The sequence below is a fragment of the Cricetulus griseus genome, chromosome X (assembly GCF_003668045.3).
Source record: "Cricetulus griseus strain 17A/GY chromosome X, alternate assembly CriGri-PICRH-1.0, whole genome shotgun sequence".
Taxonomy (NCBI): Eukaryota; Metazoa; Chordata; class Mammalia; order Rodentia; family Cricetidae; genus Cricetulus; species Cricetulus griseus.
Genome location: NC_048604.1, coordinates 20,955,546 through 20,978,053, shown reverse-complemented (window position 1 = coordinate 20,978,053; position 22,508 = coordinate 20,955,546). Strand labels below are relative to the sequence as shown.

Here is a 22,508-nt window from a genome sequence, read left to right as displayed (position 1 = left end):
TAATTTTTTTTGAAACATGATTTCTCTGTGTAGCTGTGTAGACCAGGCTGGTCTTGACTCACAGAGATCCCCCTGCCTCTGTCTCCCGAGTGCTGAGATCAAAGGCCTGAGCCACCACTTCCAGTACTTTGTATCTTTGTCCAGAAGTGTCACCAGCTCCCTAGTGTAAGTCAAATCCAAGCTCTCCTACATGGCAAAAAGCCTTCCATAAGCAATCCCCCTACAATAACTTACCAGTTTAGCCTCTTCCTAACTTAAATTTTTTGTTTGTTTTTCAAGACAGGGTTTCTCTATGCAGCCCTGGTTGTCCTGGAACTCACTTTGTAGACCAGACTGGCTTCGAACTCACAGAGATCTGCCTACCTCTGCCTCCCGAGTGCTGGGATTAAAGGCATGCGCCACCACTGCCTGACCTAACTTGAAATATTTTTTAAACAATTTTTTTTTGCCAGGAATGGTGGTGCACACCTTTAATCTCAACATTCAGGAGCCAGAAAATGGCAGATCTCAAAATTTGAAGCCAGCCTGGTCTACACAGTGAGTTCCTGGAGAGCAAGGACTATATATAATTAGAGACCCTGTCTTAAACCAAGCCAAAACAACAACAACAAAAAAGTAAAGAAAAATCTTCTTATATTTATTTTCCAATCTATCATCATTTCTTCTGCCAAGTTGGAGATCAAACCTAGTATCTTACCTGTGTTAGACAAGTATTCCACCCTACACTACATCCTCAGCCCCCTAACTGGAAGTTTCTGTTCTATCAGTAGCTAGCTGCTTCTTTTCCTTGTACTAAATATGCTGCTCCATACTGCTGGGCACTTGCTTATTCTGTTAGTCCTTCCTCAAATGCCACTTTCCCAAATGTTCTTTGCTCTCATGTAGTCTGCACCTCTTCATTCTTGAATATTTTCCACTTGAGGGCTAGGGAGCTGGCTCAGTAGCTAAGAGCACTTGCTGGATGAGCATGAGGAGCTGAGCTACAATCCTCAGCACTCATAAAAAAGCCAGGCATTGCTGGGCAGTGGTGGCACACACCTTTAGTCCCAGCACTCACTTAGAAGGCAGAGGCAGGCTGATTTCTGTGAGTCTGAGACCAGCCTGGTCTACAAGAGCTAGTTCCAGGACAGCCTCCAAAGCCACAGAGAAACCCTGTCTCGAAAAACCAAAAGAAACCAAACAAACAAAAAAGCCAGGCATAGCAGTGTGTGCAACTATAAACCCAGCATGGAGGGGAGCCAGAGACAGGGGAGATAATTGTAGCTTGCTGGCCACCATACTAGATTCAGGTTGAGTAACAGACTCTGTAAAGGAATACATTAGGCAGAGTAACAGGGCAGGACACCTGACACCCTCCTCCTTACACTCCCTACAGCCACATATACCATACTCACACATATACACACCCAGAAATAGACAATTTTGAGTTTTCAGAGGTCCTGGGTTCAGTTCCCAGAACCCATGTGATGGTTCATAACTTTAGTTCCAGAGGATCCAACATCCCCCTTCCAACTTTTGAGGGCATTGGGCACACATACAGTACACATACATATCAAATAAATAAATCTAAAAAGAATATTTCAATGAGACTTTTAGGTCTATAGATTTGTTTTCTCCAGGAAGCTTTCTTTGCATTCATCACTGTACTGTAATTCCTCCTCCTCCTAACTCCCAGGACACAAATCTCTTACACATTTCAATGTTATGATTATCTGTCTATGCTCCTGCTTGTTTTTCTTTTCCCTCAGGGAATACGGCTCCAATATTCCATATTGGGGACATTTAATGTAATGTCCTACACTACCAGCTTAACCGCATTCTACAGCTCTGTTAAGGGAGAAGTGGTCAAAGGTCAATCCTTTCATTTGTGCACTTAGCCCCCTTTACTTTCAGCTTTGCTTCTTTAGAGAACACTGTCCCCTCTACTGGAACACTGCCAATAGTTTACAAGCATAGCCTACTGATTGCCATTAATAAAAATAAAATGCAACACAACAAACAAAGCCTTCCTAGGACCCCACCAACACTGCTCAATAACTGCTTTCTATACCTAAGCAACCACCCGAGTAACATCTGACGGTGTTTGCCATGCTGCATTATGCTGAAAATTAGCCTAACTCTTATCATTAATAATCCCAAAGAAAGGTAAACAAACAAAACAAAAGGCAATAGGAAGGAGGAACAAATTCAGAAGCATAAACAAAAGCACCAGTAGTTTTAGCATTAAAGTATCTGACAATCTGACTTGCCTGCCAAAGCTTAGCTAACTCCATGCTCAAGGCTTTACTATGGGCTTCCTTTATACAGACACACTAAACAGTATTAGTCCTAAAATGCTTTGGTTTGTCTTTGATGAACTACAGTGGGAGAGGAGACATGGGTTATAATGGAAAAGCACATCACTGGATTTTCTTGTTGGTAACTATATAAAGCCTGGCAAAGAAAGCAGTCTACTAGCTCACCTTCTTCCCAGTGAGGACAGCCACACCACCATTCTCAATATGAGGCAAGTCCTGAGCAGAGACATAGAAAGAAGGTGGCTGGAAATATATGCTGTATGAGAAAGAGAAGAAAATTGTAAGCATCTGGAACTACTATAGGCCCCCATCCTTTAGCTTTAGTAAAATGATATCCATCATGAAAAATAAATCCAGGTACATTTTCCAGAGTAAGACTCTAGCCACTAGCTCTTGGTGGTGACTTACTGAGAAGTATTATAGATCAGTGGTTCTCAATTGGGTACAACTTTAGCCCCATGGGACATTTGGCATTCTCTGGAGACATTTTGGGTTATAACAACTTATAAGGGAATGCCATTGTATCTGGTAGTAGCTAGAAACAAGGATACTGCTGAATAGCCTAAGCTATACAGGACAGCCCTTACCTCCATTAAGAATTATGTAGTCTTAAGCATCAACCAGTGGTGTACAAGCTGAGAAACTAAGCTCTAGATGTAGAATCATTTCAAATTAAGAACAAAGACACCCAAGAAGCTGATATTCACATATGGATTCACATTAATTTTTCAGAATGGTGCTGCTGGCCAATGGAGCAAGGTATTGCTCCTAGATGATTCTGCCTTAAACAACTAAGCTGGTGTGTTGGCATGTACCTAGACTCTCAACCACTCAGAAACATAGTATTGCAAAACCAAGAGTATTGCTTAAACCCAGTAGTTTGGGGCCAGCCAGGGCAACAAAGTAAGAACCCAAAGAAAAAGAAACTAGGTAAATATTTGCGATACATTGTAAGTGGAGATAACTTAATTCAAAGTATGCAATCTGCTTGAAAATGGAACATGAGGTAAAGACGAGGGAGGCAAACACATTTTGGCATTTAAATATTTCTGATTTATGTGTGTGGATGTTTTGTCATCATGCACGGCCAGAAGAGGGTATCAGAGTCCCTAGAACTGGAGTTAACAGATGGCTGTGAAACCACCATGTGATTGCTAGAAACTGAACATGGGTCCTCTGCAAAAGCAAAAAGTGTTCTAAAATGCTGAGTCATCTTTCCAGTCCAGGTCTGGAAGATTTAGTTCAACATCAAAGGACCATTAATGAGAAAAATACGGGAGCCCCAAGAGCACTACTGGAATTGAAAGACCTAAGGAGTCCTTTAGAAGACAAAAGTTGCACCTATAGCTCTAATAGTTGGGTTTGTTTGCTTGTTTTGTATTTTTGAGACAGAGGTTGTTATTCAGGCTAGTCTTGAACTCCTGATTGTTTTACCTCATCCTTTCAAATGCTGGGGTTTCAGGCATGCACCATCATGCCCAGCTAGATTCAAATTTCTTTTGTGCAAACATTCTGATAATGACACTCTTCATTACAGTCTTCCTATCTACCCCTGAAATTGTAAATGTTGGCTAGAGTGTCAAACAAAGTGCCATTAATGGCCTGGGGAGACAGCTCAGTTAAGTGCTTGCTGTCGAAGCATAAGGATCCAAGTCTAAGCTCAGAACCCACATAAAAAAGCCAGGCGAGGTGGCATGCACCTGTAATCCCAACACTGGAGAAGCAAAGACAGGAAAATCCTTGTGGCTCACTGGTTATCCAGTCTAGCCTATTTACTTGAGTCCTGTCTCAAAAAATAAGGCAGATGGCAGTTAATTAATGACAGCCAGGGTTGACCTCTGACCTCCATCTATATGTAGACATGTATGCTCATGAACATATACACACCTCAAAATAAGTAAGAATGCCAAAAAATCAGCTTCACTTGCTTTTATGTGATTTACCTAGGTATTTATTTAAAAATGACTATATTGGCTAAGCTAATCTCTAGCACAGAAATCTAACCTAAAGGTCTTAGAAATAGGAGCCTGCAGGGGAAGCTGTAGCCAGCCCCAGTCTGTACAGCAAGCCTAAATTGAAACCGAAAACCAGAAACCCACCCGCTGAACCACGCCCTCGAAGGCGTGGTCAAGCACACCTGTACCCGGCCCCTAAGCAGGCGTGGCTACAGCATCCCCTACAGGAGCCCTAATATTTCACAGTTTAGCATTAAACTGCTGATTGTTGTAGTTTGGGGAACAGAAGCTAGAATGCTCTTTGTTGCCTCTGAGCCTGACCAAGTATGTACAATAGCAGACTCCAATGTACAGCCTTCCTATTTATCACATGTGATGGTGACAAAATTTTAACCCCATTCCTCATGCTCAGTCAGCCCCATTTTGCATAAGCAGACACACACACCTTCTCTCTTTTCCATTCCACTGTCTGAACTGCAGTGTCTTTGTGACATTTGGATCATCTGAAAACCACAATTCTTTTGAAAGAGGAGGTCGCATGTATGGCAGCTCAGGGTCTTCAGATACAATCAGGACCTTTAGACATAAAGTGATACTTATTAGAGCTAAGCAATTTAAGAGGCAAATGTAAAAGTACGCACATTGGCTAAGTATTTGCACACTACACCTTCTATGCCAAGCAAAATAACATGCACCTTACCCTGGCCCCAGGATCTCGAGCCCGGATGGATCGGGCTGCAGCAAAAGCAGCAGTACCGCCACCAATCAGCAGGAAAGGAACATGACTTGGTATTCTGACTTGAGGAGCTGACTCCCCCTCTGCAGCTGTAAGTAACAGAACAAGCACAGTAAGTCATCTTAAAGGCTCTGATGACTCCTGTCCACTATTTCAAAAAGTTACCTTGCATTTGTCTCAATCTTTTACATAAAATAAAACTAGCACACCTGTACTAATCTTAAACTTACTGGGTTTAGGATATAGCTCAGTGGCAAGAAGCTTGCCTATCATGTCCAAGACACTAGGTTTGATAGCCAGAATTTTAAAAAAAAGCCAAAGGGAGAAAAGAAACCCAAAACACCAAACAATCATCATAACATCCTAGTGGGTGGGGGAAAAGCAAGTATTCCTTTCATTTTTTTTTTATTTTGCCAGTGTGGAAAAATTTTAAACAGATGAATGAGTTCATTGGTGTCTTTCATTCATCAGTTCTATTCTGAATGTAGTGCCTACCTTAAATATTAACCTTTTCCTCCCCTCCCCCTTTTAAGATACGGTCGCACTCTGTAGCCCAGACAGGCCTCAGCTTCCCATATGCTAGGATTACAGATGTATGCCACCATGCTTGGCTAATTATTTCTCACATATATTAGAAAGCATATATTAAAAAGGCCTCTGCCATTCTTATTTTTCTACTGATGACCAGGAAAATATCAAGTTCAGTTGCACCTTTTGTTAGCACTAAGGGGGAAACACCTAGGAGGTCAATTGAGGATTATTATACAATGTACACGAAGAAGGCATTATTGAAAAAAGCAATACAAACCGCCTACTCAGAGCTACAGGGCGTATTAAAGGATTAAAAACATTCCTCGTTGAAAATCCAAGTGAATCAAATGTTAGTGAAGGCTAGAGCTTTGTGCTATAGGAAAAGAAACACATCTATAACAACTCAAAATTCCAAAGATTCAAAGGAATAGGACCAAAAAGGTTTAATCATTGGATAAATGGCTTTCCTATCTTTTCCATAGTTTTTCTTATCAAGCTTGCCTTTTAAAAAAGCCTACATAAAGAAAGACAGGTATCCCAATAATTTTACTCTAAAGCCTAAAATGCCAACCAAATATTTTAGGAAACTGCTCCCTGTTGTAGGGTAAAACCATAATTTCCAGAAGCTTACGATCTCACTTTTATATAACAAGATATTAGTCAATCATAATCCTTAGTTACTTTCCCTTATTTAGTGTCAAATCATATAGAAGAGACACAGGGGGTACTTACCAGATGCAATGGCCCTTCTCTGTTTCTCTTCTGGTGTCAGCCCTAACCCTGATATCCTTTCATTATATCTTTTTTGGTCTTCTTTTATAGTCTTGTAGGCCTGTAGATCCAAGCATGGAGAAAGTTTATTTCATAATACAGTTAACTCATACCATGAGCTAATATACTTTCAATTAAATGAGAAGCTTTTGTCTACACTGAGGTTAGTTCCTCTATGCCAAAATCACCAAAGCTAAGTTTTCTTTTCCAGTACTGGGGATAGAACCCAGAGATTCATGCATGCTAAGCAAGTACTCTACCACTGAGCTACATCCCCAGCCCAAAATTCTTTTCTCAAGAAATATAAATATCTAGTGTACACATATTTGGTGAGGAAAGGATACTTGAAGGCAGATCAAAAACTATGTTTCAGATATTCTGAGACTCTTGGTAAGCAACTCTTTTGATACCAAACTCAAAAGAGAAGAAAAGGAAATGTAATGTTAATGTTAGTAAGTATAGAAATGGCCAAAGTACAAAAAGGGTTTGGACTATGCTGGCTGCTAGTTGTAAAATCAATCTGCATGGGGAATATATCTTCCTGGTAGATGGTTCAGAGTTTGCCAGGGACTAAGATATGTGGCTAGGTCTATCTTATTCTTAAAATGTAACTGATCTTCCTAGCAATAGCCTTTTCTTTTCCTAAACTAAGAAGGCATGAGTCTCACTTAGAAACATGACACATTAATAATTACTAAGGGCCAAACACCATCTTAACTAAATATCTGTTTTATTTGAAATACACTCTTTAAAAAAGATTTATTTATTAGGTATGCAGTGTTCTGTCTGCATGTCTCCCTGCAGGCCAGAAGAGGGCCCCAGATCTCATTACAGATGGTAGTAAGCCATAATGTGGTTTCTGTGAATTGAACTCGGGACCTCTGGAAAATCAGCTAGTGTTCTTAACCTCTGAGCCATTTCTCCAGCCCCTCTTTCCCCTACACTTTCAAATTGAGGAAAGATATCTTAGTATTAGGACTAGTTTCTGTTATTTATCTTTATTAACACACAACACCAGGGTTTATTAGTGACTTTTACCTTATTTTTAAAATATTTAGATGCTGGAGACCACCCATGGCCTTATGTATATCAGGCCACTGAGCTACCAGCTGTGGTAACACACTATTAATCCTAACACTTGGGTGGGAAAGGCATGCAGATATGTGAGTTTGAGGCCAACCTGGTCTTCATGAGTTCTAAGTCAGGGAGGCTACAGGGTGAGACCTTGATCTCATAAACAAACAAATAAATAAATAAGTGGAATTTAAAAATGGGCTGTGTGTGGTAGCACAAGCCTTTAATTCCAGCATCTGGCAAGAAGAAACAGGGTGGGGGCTTAGTGGTTAAGAGCACTGACTGCTCTTCCAGAGGACCCAGGTTCAATTCCTAGCACCAACATGGCAACTTACACCTGTGTAAAACTCTACTTTCGGGATACACTGACACTCAAGGTAAACACATGCACATAAAAATAAAACATAAGAATTTGAAAGACAGCCGGCGGTGGTGGCACACGCCTTTAATCCCAGCACTCGGGAGGCAGAGGCAGGTGGATCTCTTTACCAGCCTGGTCTACAAGAGCTGGTCAGGCTCCAAAGCCACAGAGAAACTCTGTCTCGAAAAACCAAAAAAGAAAATAAAAGAATTTAAAAAACAAATGCACATAAAAAATTAAAAAATATTTTTTTTAAAAAGGCACGCACCACTATGCCCAGGCATGCTCTTAAAAAAAGAGGCTTGTCTTTGTGCGTTGCAGACCAGCCAGAACTATATACAGTGAGACCTTGTCTCAAAGATTAATTAATAAAAAAATAGAAGTGAGCCAGGCGGTGGTGGAGCACAGGTGGATCTCTGTGAGTTCGAGGCCAGCCTAATCTACAGAGTGAATTACAGGACAGCCAGAGCTGTGTCACAGAGAAACCCTGTCTTGAAAAAACAAAAATGTTGTAGACAAGAATGACTTTTTTTGACACAGGGTCTCATGTAGCTTCGGCTCACCATGAGCTTGTGATCCCCTGTCTCCACCTCTCCCATTCTGGCATACTGACATTCATCACTATGTCTGTCTGACTAACACTTCTGGAGACCAAACCCAGGACTTCATATGTGCTAGGCCAAGCACTCTACCAACTGAGCTACAGTCCTAGCCCAAAGGTGTCTTTTTTCCCAAGGATGTCTTCTAATCACAATATTTTTGTTCTTTTATATCCTACGTGGTCAACAAGATAAAAATTTAAGTGACTATACCTCAAATGAAATCTCAGATTAATTAATTGTATAAGGAAAGACAACTAGAGCAAGTATCATAAAATGTATTTATTCTAAGAATATTCCTATGAGGCTGCGGATGTCACACAGTGGTGGAATATTTGGCTAACAAGCACAAGGGCCTGCTTTTGATTCCTACCATCACACAAAAATAAACTAATAAAGAAAAAAGACTTTCTATGACCACTTTACAGAGCAGCTCATTAGGTGACAAACTGCAATTGGGGAGCCTAACCTGTGAAGTGATTAAACAGATGGTTTACTCTTATCGACAGAAGTGAACAGGAAATAGACTGGGGCTATGCTCATATTGAGAGGGTCATCCAGAAATGGTTTGAGCCATTCTATACCTTCTGATGTTTTTACACATGAAAGGAGTGGAGTAGGGAAAGGGCTAAATTAAGGTTAAGTGTGGATATACAGCTTTTAAGCTCAATGTTCTAAAGTGAAAGTTAGTTTAAATACACCCTAAATAACAAATTATATTCTCCAAAGGGTTTCTGTATTCCTAGTTTGCAAAGATTTCCAATGGGGGTGGCAAATACATATTAGGCTAAGAAATATTACAAATTTATGAAAATATTAATGGAGGTAATCTTTCTAAACAGGAAGGAATTTGAAAAGAAAGGTCATTTTCTGAGGCAACATGATTCTATCATTTAAATAGTGGCAAGTAGCCCAAATTAATTATTCTAAAGGCCATTTTGGACTGGTTTACTGAAACTCTTAATATACTGAGATTAAAGGACCTACCTGAGGTACTAGAGGAAGTCACTAGCAAAAAAAGCTCACATGGATGCTAATCAGGAGTTTGTGTTTGTATCCCATTAGTGGGCTATGAGATTTAGTTGTAGGTTAGGATCAGCATTAGTAGAGGGAAAACAGAGGAGATTACTAGCTTTTATCCAACCCAGTAAGAATAACACTAGTTAAAACTTAATGCATTTTATGTATTTGTAACTTTATGGGTTGCAAGATAAATTGCATTTCTTACTGTTGATCATGAAAAAGTGTTTCTTTAAAGCCAGTGGGGCATAGAGGGCCAGGAAGGTAAAGAACCCTTAATACATGAATTACTGAAGAAGTAATTATTGTCAAATGAATGAAATGTCTTCAAATGAAAAAAGTTGCTGGAAGGGATATTGTTTTTGTTTGTTTGTTTGTTTGGTTTTTCGAGACAGGGTTTCTCTGTGTAGCTTTGGAGCCTATCCTGGCACTCGCTCTGGAGACCAGGCTGGCCTTGAACTCACAGAGATCCGCCTGCCTCTGCCTCCCAAGTGCTGGGATTAAAGGCGTGAGCCACCAACGCCCGGCTTGGAAGGGATATTGTTAAGGACTGAATTTCTCAATTCATATGCTAAAGCCCTCACTGCTAGGATGACAGTATCCAGAGACAGGAGTGGTGATGAGTTGGATAGGGCTTTTACAAAAAGAGACACCAGCACTTGCTCACTTACTTTCAACACTGCCCTGCCTCCATGTGAGGACACAAGTAAAGTGAAGGGCTGGCTACATGCATGCCATAAAGAAGCCCTGCATCAGAAACTTAACTTTGTCTGACAGTCACTCTCGGCTTTCCAGCCTTCAAAATTGAGAAAATAAATGTCTATAGTTAAAGCCATTTTGTGGTATTTGCTTATGACAGTCTGAGAAACAAATATAAGCATTTTATTTTTATTGTATTTGTTTGTGTGTCTCTATGTGTATGCTTCCATGCGAGTGTCACAGTGTTGCATGTGGAGGTCAGAGGACAACTTTAGAGAATTGTGTTTCTCGCTCTCTATCTTGTAGGTCCCAGGGGATCAAAGTCAGGTTGTCCGGCTTGGCGATGGACACTTTTACTGACAGACACCTTTACCTACTAAGCTATCTCATCAGCCCTCAACCATATAATTTGCAGCCAGGCAACTCTCACCAAATCTGGACACTGATTTTAAGTTGTTTCTCTTATGTCCAATATCAATTTCATAGAAACGTTTTAAGCTGTTTGATAGCAACTTTTCAACTACTTAAAACCTGAAACAAAAATAGACAGGGTACTTTCATAAATACAGACAAAAGCTTATCATTTAACCTGGGGTCATTACAATAGTTTTATTGCAACCAGTGTTAGACAAACATAGTGGGCAATGAAGCATTTAACTAATGACTTGAGAGAAATTTGGGGTTCTTAGAGATTTCAAAGACAGGAGAAAGCTACAGGGGGTGGCCCATCTTGTGGGGCTATCTGCAGGTGTGGTGTCTATCTGCATGATCAACTCTGTGGGGGCAGGCCATCCAACTCTGGTCAGCAACACAAACCAAAGGTTTGACAGATTTGAATCATTATCAACATGTCTAATGCAAACACTTTAAAATTAGTTTTGAATAAACGGGGTAGAAGTGATGAGAAAAACTGAAAAATGTGAAATGGAAAAGTTAAGGCTCAGAGGGTAGTATCTGAATCATCAATGAGAGGTGTTCAAGAAATCACCCTACATGAATGCTTCAGCCACTAGTTTGACCAAATTTGAGGTAACAAAAGGGACACTGCCAAATGAATTTAGTGTGAAGCAGAGCAGTGGTTTGGGAAAACACTCTAATCTTTATGGCTTTCAGGACCTTGTCAAAAGCACTCAATAAAATGCCTTTTCACAGTAAAAGCTGAGTTGATTGCATCTCACAAAACAGAAAAATTACATCTTACCTAAACTCACTCAAAGTTGATGGTGCTCAAGTTCCCTTTATTTACTTATTCAACAGTTACTGAGACTGTCTTGTTAGACATGCAGCACTAAAGCACAATATAATTTAGCAGTGTAAAACTACGCACAAATTAGACAAACATTTCAAAGAAAAGACTCATATAAGGATTTGGCTCTAAATGGATGGGTTTAGACAGGTCTAGTATAACTTCAGAGGCTTGAAAAATACGATGTGAGCACTCTGTAGTGACTGACAATGTCCCTTTAGCAAATGTCTATAGAAAGCACATACTGTGAATATTTTACTGTATTCTAGGAACCAAGTTATTATTAGTGCCATGGTTTCACCCACCCTATCCCCAAACATATTTCAGTATAAGCATCTTACATAATAAACTCCTGCCCCAGTCACTGTTGCTCCTACAATTAAGAAGTATACTAGGCTGCTGCCATCTTTCCCAGAAGCACCTGTAGACGCTAGTGATCTAGAAGGGGATCCTAGGAGATGACACTGCACAACTGTAGGTAAACATAAGGCCAAGAAGGAGACAAAAGGAAATAGAAAAGGCACTAAGTATTAATGAATAAACATTTAATGCAAATGCAGAAGTATTTTTAGTTACTGTGCTTAAAAAAAATTTAAAGGAAAAAACATTTAGAAGCTGTTCCAAGATTGGAGGTGAAGGTCTCTTCCTCAAAGTCTGTTATCAGGCAGCTTTTTATCTATTTCTTGATCTAATTTGACTTACAACTGGCAGGAGTTGGCTATTCTTTCTTGTACATTCTGGAGTCAGGTTAAGGTGTAAAAATAGGCCACCTATAGGTGGTGGTGGTGCACACCTTTAATCCCAGCACTCGGGAGGCAGAGGCAGGTGGATCTCTGAGTTCCACACCAGCCTGGTCTACAGAGTGAGCTCCAGGACAGTCAAGGCTGCACAGAGAACACTGTCCCGAAAAGCCAAAAAGGAAGGAAGGAAGGAAGGAAGGAAGGAAGGAAGGAAGGAAGGAAGGAAGGAAGGAAGGAAGGAAGGAAATGCCCTCCTTAACCTAGTGACAGAGGAACAAAAATAACTTTATTATTAACATCAGAGAAAGAACTAAGATTGTAATGGTATCCAACCATTTTTTCTTAGTATGTAAAGCAAACAGCTTTCTTTGATCAAGGATGTTAGTAGGCGTCATCAAAGTCAATTCACCCAACCACAGAGGGTTCACTTTTAGCGGGTCTACTTATAGTATACTCTGCCAAGCTAAAGAAAAACAAAACACCCACAGAATAAATCCTTTGTGACCTGCTAAGTTGTTCAGTTCTTCTTAAGGGATCTAACCATGCTAGCAGTATGGAGCAATTAAATACTGTTTCTCAGCTCCCCAAAACTCCATTCTATAATTGGAGATACTAGACCCATTTCTATAATTTAGTTTTTGAGTGAGATCCAGGGATTTAGTTTTTCTTTTAGGAATGCTTCCTATTTTTTATTAAAAGCTGTGTTTTAAACAGTCAATCTCAAGATAAGAAAAAAAGTCTTTAAAAATTGACAAATACATTAAAATCTAATATTGTGCTTAGGAGCTGCAATGAATGTTGACTTTGTTTACAGGTTACTTCATCACAATCAAAAGAACAACAAGTGCAATTTTGTGGGTTAGTCAAGCCTCAGGAAACACAGCAGTTTTCAAGCAAAGAATCAAAAGACAGGTGAAAAGAGCAAAGATGAATCAACACGTGAGTAAGTATCAGTCATTCCCAAGTCAGCTCCCATAGACATTTTAAAGAAGGCCTTTTTGGAACTTTGCCTACAGGAGAAAGCAGAATTAGTTGCAAAAGCTTCAAAGCAGAGTAGTACTGATCTACCAATGGGAGCTGTCTGGCAGCTTCTTTACACAGCTGCTTTTTTACTTACATATGCACCAGCTCCTATTGTTGATAAGCCCACAATAAGGACTAACACAGAATTATCGATTTTGCCCCCCGATGAACCAGAGCTAGCCATTTGTCTTGCCATCTGGAGTTCTAGAGGAACACGCCATCGCTGGAACAAGTTGCCTAAAGGAACACAATTTGTTAACACACACACACACACAAATAGAATAGTTAACACATGCTTATGATTAAATATCAATGTACTGTAGAAATAAAGAAGTATACCTTGGGCTGTATGCTGTTCACTGTTCTATGATCAAGAAAAATATAATCAAAACTGCACACAAATACTACAGATATTTATATATAACCTATGGTAATAGGACTTTTTTTTTGAGGCAGGGTTGAGCTTTGTAGCCCAAGCTGGTATCAAACTTTGATCCTGCTAAGCCTATACAATCATAGCAAGCTTAGCTGTTGGGAGTTCTCAAGAGAACAATTTAAATGCTATCCAATGAGAACGTTCATTGAATACCCAGCTTCCAAAAGGTTGGTTTAAAAAATAAGCAGTTAGTTCATCAAATATAAATAATATATATAATAATATATATAGTATCTTTACAACTTCACTATAAATGAAGTAAAAACAAGATCACTAGTTCAGTAGATAGTTATTCCTCGGTAGCTGTGGAGCTTTGAGTCCAGATCCCTAGAAGGAACTAACAGTCACACATGTTCAAGTCCCTTAGAACATGGTGCAGAATTTGCATACATCCTATGCTTATCCCCATATTTACTTCAAACTATGTCTAAATTACTTATAATTATTAATATAATGCAAATATCTGCTATACTATATTGTTTAGGGAAAATAACAGAAAGAAATAGAAAGCTTATTTATACATGTTCAGTACAGACAATGTTTTAAGTTTTATTCATTTATTTTGGTTTATTTATTTATTTAATTTTGGTTTTTCAAGACAGGGTTCCTCTGTGTAGCCCTGGCTGTCCTGGAACTAGCTCTGTAGACCAGGCTGGCCTCAAACTCAAAGAGATCTGCCTGTCTCTGACTCCCTGAGGGCTGGGATTAAAGGTGCATGCCACTACCACCCAGCTTTTTTTTTTTTTAAATACAGGGCTTCACCATGTAGCCTGACTGACTTGGAGCTCACTAAGTAGTCTGCTTCCCAAGTGCCATCGTGTGTGGTTTAAAAATACTTTTGATTAGTAGTTGGCTGAATCCATGGATGTGGAACCAACAGAAACTGAAGGCTAAAAATATACAAATTTGACCACAGGCTACCCGGGACATTATGAAACCCATCTCAGGAACAATCTATATGGCTCAAACCTTGCTAATTACAACCCTGAAACACACAGTTCTGTCTTGTGTGAGAAATAATGTGTCCCAGAAGAAAGAAACATTAAAGATTAAAAGTAAGTCAGAAAAAAATTTCATAATGAACTTAATTAACTTCTCACAGTAACTGAACTTATACTCTTAAGTATATTCCAGAATGACAAAATATAAAGTGTCTACCAATGTCTTGCAGTTTCTCGGACAACATAATGCAGTCATTTTTTTTATATTAGCACTCTGTAATAATCATCTGATCATGACATGCTATGAACATGAAAATGTGAGACATTTGCAGATTTCTTTTTTCCCAGTGGATGCTGACATTTTCAGATGAGGCATGGCATGGCCTTAGTGTCTTCTCAGGGTTTATACCTCATGGGTGTCCACTGCTGATAGGATAGTGATTATTTTCAGCTGTGCAGACAGGCTGGTCTGTGTGACAATTAATCCTGATGGTACAAAAGCAGCCCCCAAAATACACAGGTCTATGTTCCAATAAAATTTTACTTATAACTCGGGAAGCAGAGGCAGGCGGATCTCTGAGTTTGAGGCCAGCCTGGTCTCCAGAGTGAGTGTCAGGACAGGTTCCAAAGCTACACAGAGAAAACCTGTCTTGAAAAGTCAAAATTAAATTTATTTATAGCCACTAAAATCTAAGTTTTATATAATTCTTAAGTATCACAATATTGTCTGTTGCTAAGGTTTTCTTGGCCATCTAAAATATACAAACACTGCTGGGTATGGTAGCTCACACCTATAATCTGAACACTAGGGAGGCTGAAGCAGGAGCATTGCTGCAAATTTGAGGCCAGGCTGGATTGCAGTATAAGAATGTCTCAAAAGCACCTAAAAACTATAAAAATAAACAAATAAAGCCACGACATAGTGGGTCAAGCCTGTAATTCTAATTCTAGCCCTGGAGAGGGTAAGACTGGATGATTCTACATTGAAAGACAGGATGAACTAACTATGAAGAGGTCCTAGGTTAACTCAGGTTACAAAGTGAGACTGTCTCAAAAAAATATCAATAAAAAGTAAAATCCACTCCATTTGTGCAGTACACAAATTCAGGAGCTATCTGATCATGTTTAGCTGGGTATGTACGCTTTGCTTTAGAGCAGTGCCCCCCCCACTGTGGACTCCAGGGATTGAAGTTAAGTCTTTGAGCTTAGCAGCAAGTACCTTTAACTGCTAAGCCATCTCACTGGCTCTTTTGTGTGTGAGAGAGACAGTCTCCTTAGGCAGTGCAGAGGAATCCTTCGGCCTTGCCAATCTCCATTTCTAATAAGGTCCTGAGTGATGATGACACTAACCTTGCAAACAGGACACTACTTGGAAAAACCATAGGTCTAAAGGCTAATATATCATTATCATCCTGAGTAGGTTTTAAAAGACAAGGAGAGGCGTGGAATGGTGTACACGCCTTTATTCCCATCAGTTGGGAAGCAGAGGCAGGTAGACCTTGGTTGAGTTCAAGGTTAGCCTTGTCTACAAAAGGAGTACCACATTACCCAGAGCTACATAGAGAGATCTGGATCTTAAAGGAAAACAATACAGAAACAAAAACAAACATACAAAAAAAGAGAGAGAACAGAGCCAGGCCTAGTAGATCAGGCCTGCAATCTCAGCTACTCCTCCAAGACTGAGAGGAATTTATATTATTCATACTCCCAGGCCTTTCCAAAAACACATTGAAATGCCAAGGCACTTAGGAATCCCAAATGATATGCTCTTAAAACTTGATTCCTAAACATCAAACTAATTTTTCCAACATGGATAAAACACAGCCTATTTAATGTGCTTGCTGTAGCTAGATGCCTTTTTGTAAGTAATGCAATAACTATTTAATTTCATCACCCTCTAAAAAATTATCAACCCTTGCTGGAATTTTAGAAGAGTAAGAATGGTAACTATAGTACATTATGAACCATTCTTACAAAAGGCACAGAAGAAGAATAAACACTTTAGATAATAGATAAAAGAAACCATTCACTGGGAATTTAGTATGTGTCAAAAACTGTACAGGATGCTTAGGACACAGGAAAAGATAGGACAAACTCCCAGTCCTTGGGTTTAGGAGAGGGAAATAACCACTGTTATTCTGAATATGAGAAAATATGCTTGATGAAAATCACGAGAACCAAGGTTACTGAGTTTTTCATAATCCTTAAGTCAGTGGAAGAGAAAAACAAGAGTCACTACTCATCTAAGACAATTATTGCCCAAATTTACTTGATCATATGAATTCTAAGAGTGTGCTAAAATACAGATTCCAGGACTCTATCCAGGAGAATTTTATTCTCATTCCCAGGAGTCTCTTTTGTAGATTCCAGAGTAGATTTGGGATTTATCCTTTATTCAATTCATATAACCAAGTAACTTTGAGAAGCAAGACCTAGAAGAATGTTAACACATGCAGTAACTCCCTCAAAACATTTTTTAAAAAATCTAACTTATTATCGGATTATAGAAAAAGCTATCCTGCCAAAGATTTTCTTCTGCAAAGCCTTGATTAGGTAGTATGAGTAGAGGAGACTCATACAGGCTTTCAAAAGATGCCACCAAGCACTCTAAAGGCTAAGACAGAGGGAACAGATCAAGACCAAACTTAGCTACATAGTGAGTTGGGGGGAGGCTGTAACAACTGGAATACATAACAAGATCCTGTCTCAAAAAAGCAAAAATATCAGTGTGTCATTTAGCAATGTCCACAATCTAGGATTCTAGATCACAAGGAGTTAAGTTTCTTCTTTAACGATGAAAATATTCAGGCCAGGTGAATACCTAGTGTTGAATACCTTTAAACCCCAGAACCGAGGAGGCAGATCCAGGCAGACCTCTATGAGGCCAGCCTGGTCCACATAGTGAGTTCTAGGACAACCAGTGCTGCATAGATCCTGTCTCCAAAAAATGCTACAATTTCAAATAAAAAAAATCAAGCCATGTGGTGGTGGTGGTAGTGGTGCACACCTTTTATCCCAGCACTGGGAGGCAGAGGCAGGTAGATCTCTGTGAGTTTGAAGCCAGCCTGGTCTGTAGAATGAGTTCCAGGACAGCCAGGGCTGTTATACAAAGAAACCCTGTCACAAAAAAAGAAAAATAGTCAAATGTTTGAACTTTAAGTCAGGGAGTTAGTGATCAGTTTGATCACATTGGACAGCATAACGCTTGGGGAATAAAATATTACAGAACACAAAATATCTATTATCCATCCCTTCTCATTAATGTATGAAGACACAGAATTATGGCTTCGTTACCTTTAATCAGTTCTGGGACGAGGCAGAAAATCCAAATAAAGCAGAGTAGCAGCTATTGAGGTTTCAAGGGAAAAAAAGCAGAGTATAATGGAAATGAACCTAACAATGGTGACATGTAGATGCATAGTTTCAAGGCAGGCTCAAGGTTGACTAAAACAAGAATAATAAAAGCAAAAATGAGGTTTTCTATAACAACCTGGCAAAGTATTGGGGGAGGGATAAAAGAGAGGGAAGTGGTATATAAACCTTGACTCTTGTCCACCTTTGTGAAACCATGTGGCAGATGCTGCTATGTGAAAAAGAAATCAGATTAAAGGCAATAGGCAATTGAGCCATAAAACTATTAATTCCTCTAATGACAATATCATGATTTCTTTTTGAAATTGTAACCCTTCCCCCCACTCATTTTTCATGCAGGTGATGTCACCCTCAGATTCGTGGCCAAAGGACAAAGAAGTGTGGCCGTGTCAGGAAGCCATAGTATTTTTACTGGAGACTGCCTTCAAACAAAGCCATGCAGTGTGAAAACAAACCTTTAAGTCTGTAATTTTTCAGCAGTTCTAACACTGTAATCAAATGAATATTCAATTGAGAACTTTTGGTTAGACACCAGAATTCTGGTAAAAGCTATGCATCAAGCAAAATAAATACACAATATTAGAAAGGCTAATATCTTCAGGTTATCTGAATCTGTATAAATTTCATCACACTTTACATACAGCACTACCATTTCCTTGCACAGAATATTTACTAGGTTTTTAGGTAAACCAGAGGATTTTGTTGATGTTTGTCTGTTTGTCTTTGCTAAAACAAATTTTTAAGTTCTAAAAGCAGTACTTCCTAGGACATAACTCAGCTATCAATCTTTTTTTTTGAGAGAGGGTCTCAACTGTGTAGCCATGGCTGGCCTAGAACTCACTCTATAGACCAGGCTGGTCTTGAATTTACAGAGAGATCTTCCTACCTCTGCCTCCAGAGTGCTGTAATTAAAAGCCTGCACCTCCACACCCAGCAGATAACACCTATTAAGAGACATTTTCATTCAAAGCAAGTGGACAAACTTTCCAAACACATCTGCAAAGATCTTCAAAGTATTTTCCACTTCTTATTTCCAAATGACCCAGAAGGCATCTGTACATCACAAAAGCCTCAAGAATAACATTTGAGCCGGGCTTTGGTGGCTCACGCCTTTAATCCCAGCACTGGGAGGCAGAGGCAGGCGGATCTCTGTGAGTTCAAGGCCAGCCTGGTCTCCGGAGCGAGTGCCAGGATAGGCTCCAAAGCTACACAGAGAAACCCTGTCTCGAAAAAGCAAAAAAGAAAAAAAAGAATAACATTTGATATTACAAATATAATTACCCAGGATGATGATTTTTAAAAAATCATTGATTTTTAAAATTTACCTTGTAAAAGAGGGTCATTCATTCCCACACATCTATACAGGTTGAGAATAAGCTGACTCAAACCATGCTCAGATAAACCCATGAATATCAAAAGTACAATAGGCTAATTACTGGAATGGCAAGCGAACTTAATTCATGCGTAACTGTTTTAGGTCAAACTTTAGGAAGCAGGGTAGGGGTGTAGCAATACATTAGGGGCGTAGAGGCTGGCAGAGTAGCTTTAGTTCTACCTATTAATTATGTGACTTTCTGCAAGTAATTTCACCTCTCTGTTCCTCAATTTATTATCCATAAACTGAGTGGGCTGATGTTTACCACAAAATCCCTTCCAGCGCTAAAGTTTAATGAGACAACTTCCCAGAGAACAAATAAAGTTTGCTCTAAAAAACTTTCATTGACACGTGTAAGGCCATCAGGAATTGCACTGTCTGGGCGTCTCAAATCAATTCTGAGCTAATTCTCTCCATGTCTGGTGTACAACGGAGTCCTTACTGGTTGCTACACCATTTGCACTTCGTAGAGCATTCAGATCTACAACTCTCATTAGGAGTTTTGGAAGGTAAAGCGGATAATCTGATTTACAGGAGAAACTGGGGCTTAGGACTGCCACAACCAATAAATGACAATGTCCATCTGACCTCAGTGCTTTAAAAGGGCAAGGTGGCAGCGAGGGGCAATATGGTGTGGTCAAGCGTTCTATCATCCCCAAATTGCAGAGTCCCACAGAAGGCCTGACACTGACTTGTGGGGTTCAAATCTCCTGAAGGTCAGGTCGGCATAAATATGCTGATTCCTCAGCTTGCAAACTCTGGGTTCCTATCCCGCCAATTTGCAATTCTTGTGAAGTTTTTTGCTTTTTTTTTTTTCTTTTTTTGAAGGACGGGAAGCTCTGCAAGGGACGGGGATCCTATGGCACGTAGGCCGTTGGACTTTGAAGTAGGGTAAGGAATTGTCCCGGACGGGTCAGCTAGTCACCTGGAAGCCGGTTCTTCTGTCTCGACCTCTGGACGCACACTGTCCGCACCAAGGGCACCAGTTTCTGCTTGAAAGCACCCGCCAGGCCTCCACACCGGAACATTTTGGCAACCGCTACTCGGAACCGCTCCTTCCTTTTCTTCTCACACCCGGTAGAATGGGTCAAACACCACGGGCTCGGGCCCGCTCCCCCCTCCCGTCACACGCACACTACGCAGGCTCCGCCTCCCAGCCCCGAGTGGACATTGGATGGAGAAACCGGCCCGCTCGAGCCGGGAAAAAGGCAGTGAGGCTGGAGACCTATTGCGCAGGCGTAATACTCAGCGCCGCATTGCAATTGGTCCCACGGCAACGAGCTTTGCGCATGCGTTCAGCTACCCACGCGCTCTGCGGAGACCAGGGCCCCGCCTCCGGATTTCCAAGTTTCCGCGACTTAGTGGCATTGTATTAGGTTGAGCCGCTTAGGAAACCTGTCCCAGGAGAGACTTGTGCCTGGCGGCTGTGGGTGGTGCTCCCGCAGTGTAGGTGTAGGCCACTGGCTACCGGGCATTTAAGCCTTTCTGAATCTCTTCCTATGATCCAGTGGTCGTCTTTCCCCAAGTCAGAGTCACGGCACCTGACTTCCCGAGCCCTGAAAAAACTTGCATCTTTTACAAGTAACTGGCACTTTCTCGTGCAGCCCTTGCTGGGGTGGGGTGGGGGGTGGGGTGTACTTCCCCTGTTCTTTCTCTGTATCACTTTTCATATTCTGTATCAAGCGCCTTGGACAGTCTCGCGCTATTATGACTCGTGCTTGAGAAGGCTGACCAAACAAATTTGTGCCTGACCGATTTTCTGTGAGAAAAGTCCTAAGCAGGACTGAGAAAGTTGTGGGAAATAAAGAGCAAGCAGTGAGAGAAAATAGGTCTTTTGCTCTCCTGTGGGCAGAACACATAGACCCTTTGCAAAGATTTGCCTATTTGAATTGCATGTTAAGTTTCTGATGAAGCTATATGTGGTGGTGTAATGCCTGTCCTCCCACTGGGGAGGCAGAAGCAGAGACAGGCGGACAGCAAGTAAATTTGAAGCCAGCCTGGTTTTTATCAGGCCAGTCAAAGCTTCATGGTGAGGAGCCCCTGTCCCTTGCTATTGAACAGTACTTTGTATGAGGCTTTTGTGGCTATGAAAAGCATGGGGAGTGATCTCTGTTTAGCTGGGAAAATGGGATCTATTGGTCATTTCAATGATACCTACCACAAAGCCATTCTGAGAGAGGGTTTTGGGATGGAATCAGTAAGGGGAAACTTAATCTAGAAGTGTTATTTGAGCTATGTCTTGAAGGATGATCAGTAATTTTCAAATAGTGGAGGAGAAAGAATAGTATTTCAGATGCTGAATACATTGAGACTAAAAGTAATATTTTCAGGGTTTAAGCATGTTGACCTGGACTCCACAGGGACCTAGGTTGAATCCTGTCTCTGCTACTTGGACAATTGCTTCAACTGGTCTGGAGACAGTTGGACTTAAGGTTGCAAGCCTATAATTTCTCAGTGCATGGAACCTAATCATGAATTATAGACCAGGCTGAGCAACACAGACTGTTTCCAAACAATACCCTGGGATGGGATTATAGCTCAGAGGCAGAGTGTTTGACTAACCCTACAAGTCCTCCATTCAGTTTGAAGCACCACACACAATCCCCCATGAAATTTTAAATAATAATAGCAAAATAAATTTTTGAGAAATAAAGTTCAGTACATTTTCAGGAGACACTGACAGAAGACCTTCTGTATTAGGAAGTAGTGATAAGGCCAGTAAGTGTGATGGGGCCAAATTTGCACTGTCAAATGAATTTGGGAATTTGGGCCTAATCTATTTGTTGTTGTTGTTTGAGACAGGGTTTCTCTGTGTATCTTTTTTGGAGGCTGTCCTGGCACTCACTCTGTATACCAGGCTGGTCTCGAACTCACAGAGATCTGCCTGCCTCTGCCTCCTGAGTGCTGGGATTAAAAGTGTGCACCACCACCTCCAAGCCTGGCCCTAATCTTTTTAAGTGATGAAATTTCATTTTTCTTAGTGGAAGTGGATGGGGGCGTGCACTTTCAAAGGCATATTTTAGGAAGTTTAACCCAAGAAGCAGGATTCATAGCAAGAAAACATCTACAGTTTCATTACACATTCAGCAGATTAGATCAGTGTTTAAAATTGCAAGTAATGGAAACCCAGTCTCAAAAAAACAAACAAAAAATTGCAAGTAATGAAGACAGTAGTGGTGTCACATACTTGTAATGACAGCACATGGGAGGCAGAGGCAGGAGGATCAGTTCAAGCTCATCCTCAGCTACTTAGTGAATTGGGGAAAGCCTGGGCTACAAAAGACCCTGTCTCACTTTTTTTTAAAGGAAGAGAGCTGGGCGTTGGTGGCGCA

At 40.5% G+C, this 22,508-nt stretch overlaps 1 protein-coding gene across 1 annotated transcript in view; it reads right to left on the bottom strand.

Annotated features, from left to right (window-relative positions):
* Aifm1 (apoptosis inducing factor mitochondria associated 1) overlaps positions 1-20,305 on the bottom strand; it is a 36,311-nt gene extending 16,006 nt beyond the window's left edge. The window contains exons 1-6 of the mRNA XM_027433454.2: positions 20,102-20,305; positions 13,147-13,289; positions 6,252-6,351; positions 4,953-5,077; positions 4,698-4,828; positions 2,463-2,553 (exon numbers count right to left, since the gene is read on the bottom strand). Coding sequence (XP_027289255.1) covers positions 2,463-2,553; positions 4,698-4,828; positions 4,953-5,077; positions 6,252-6,351; positions 13,147-13,289; positions 20,102-20,204 — 693 coding nt within the window. The 5' untranslated portion in view covers positions 20,205-20,305. The remainder of the gene's footprint in view (positions 1-2,462; positions 2,554-4,697; positions 4,829-4,952; positions 5,078-6,251; positions 6,352-13,146; positions 13,290-20,101) is intronic.
* Positions 20,306-22,508: the final 2,203 nt, after the last annotated feature.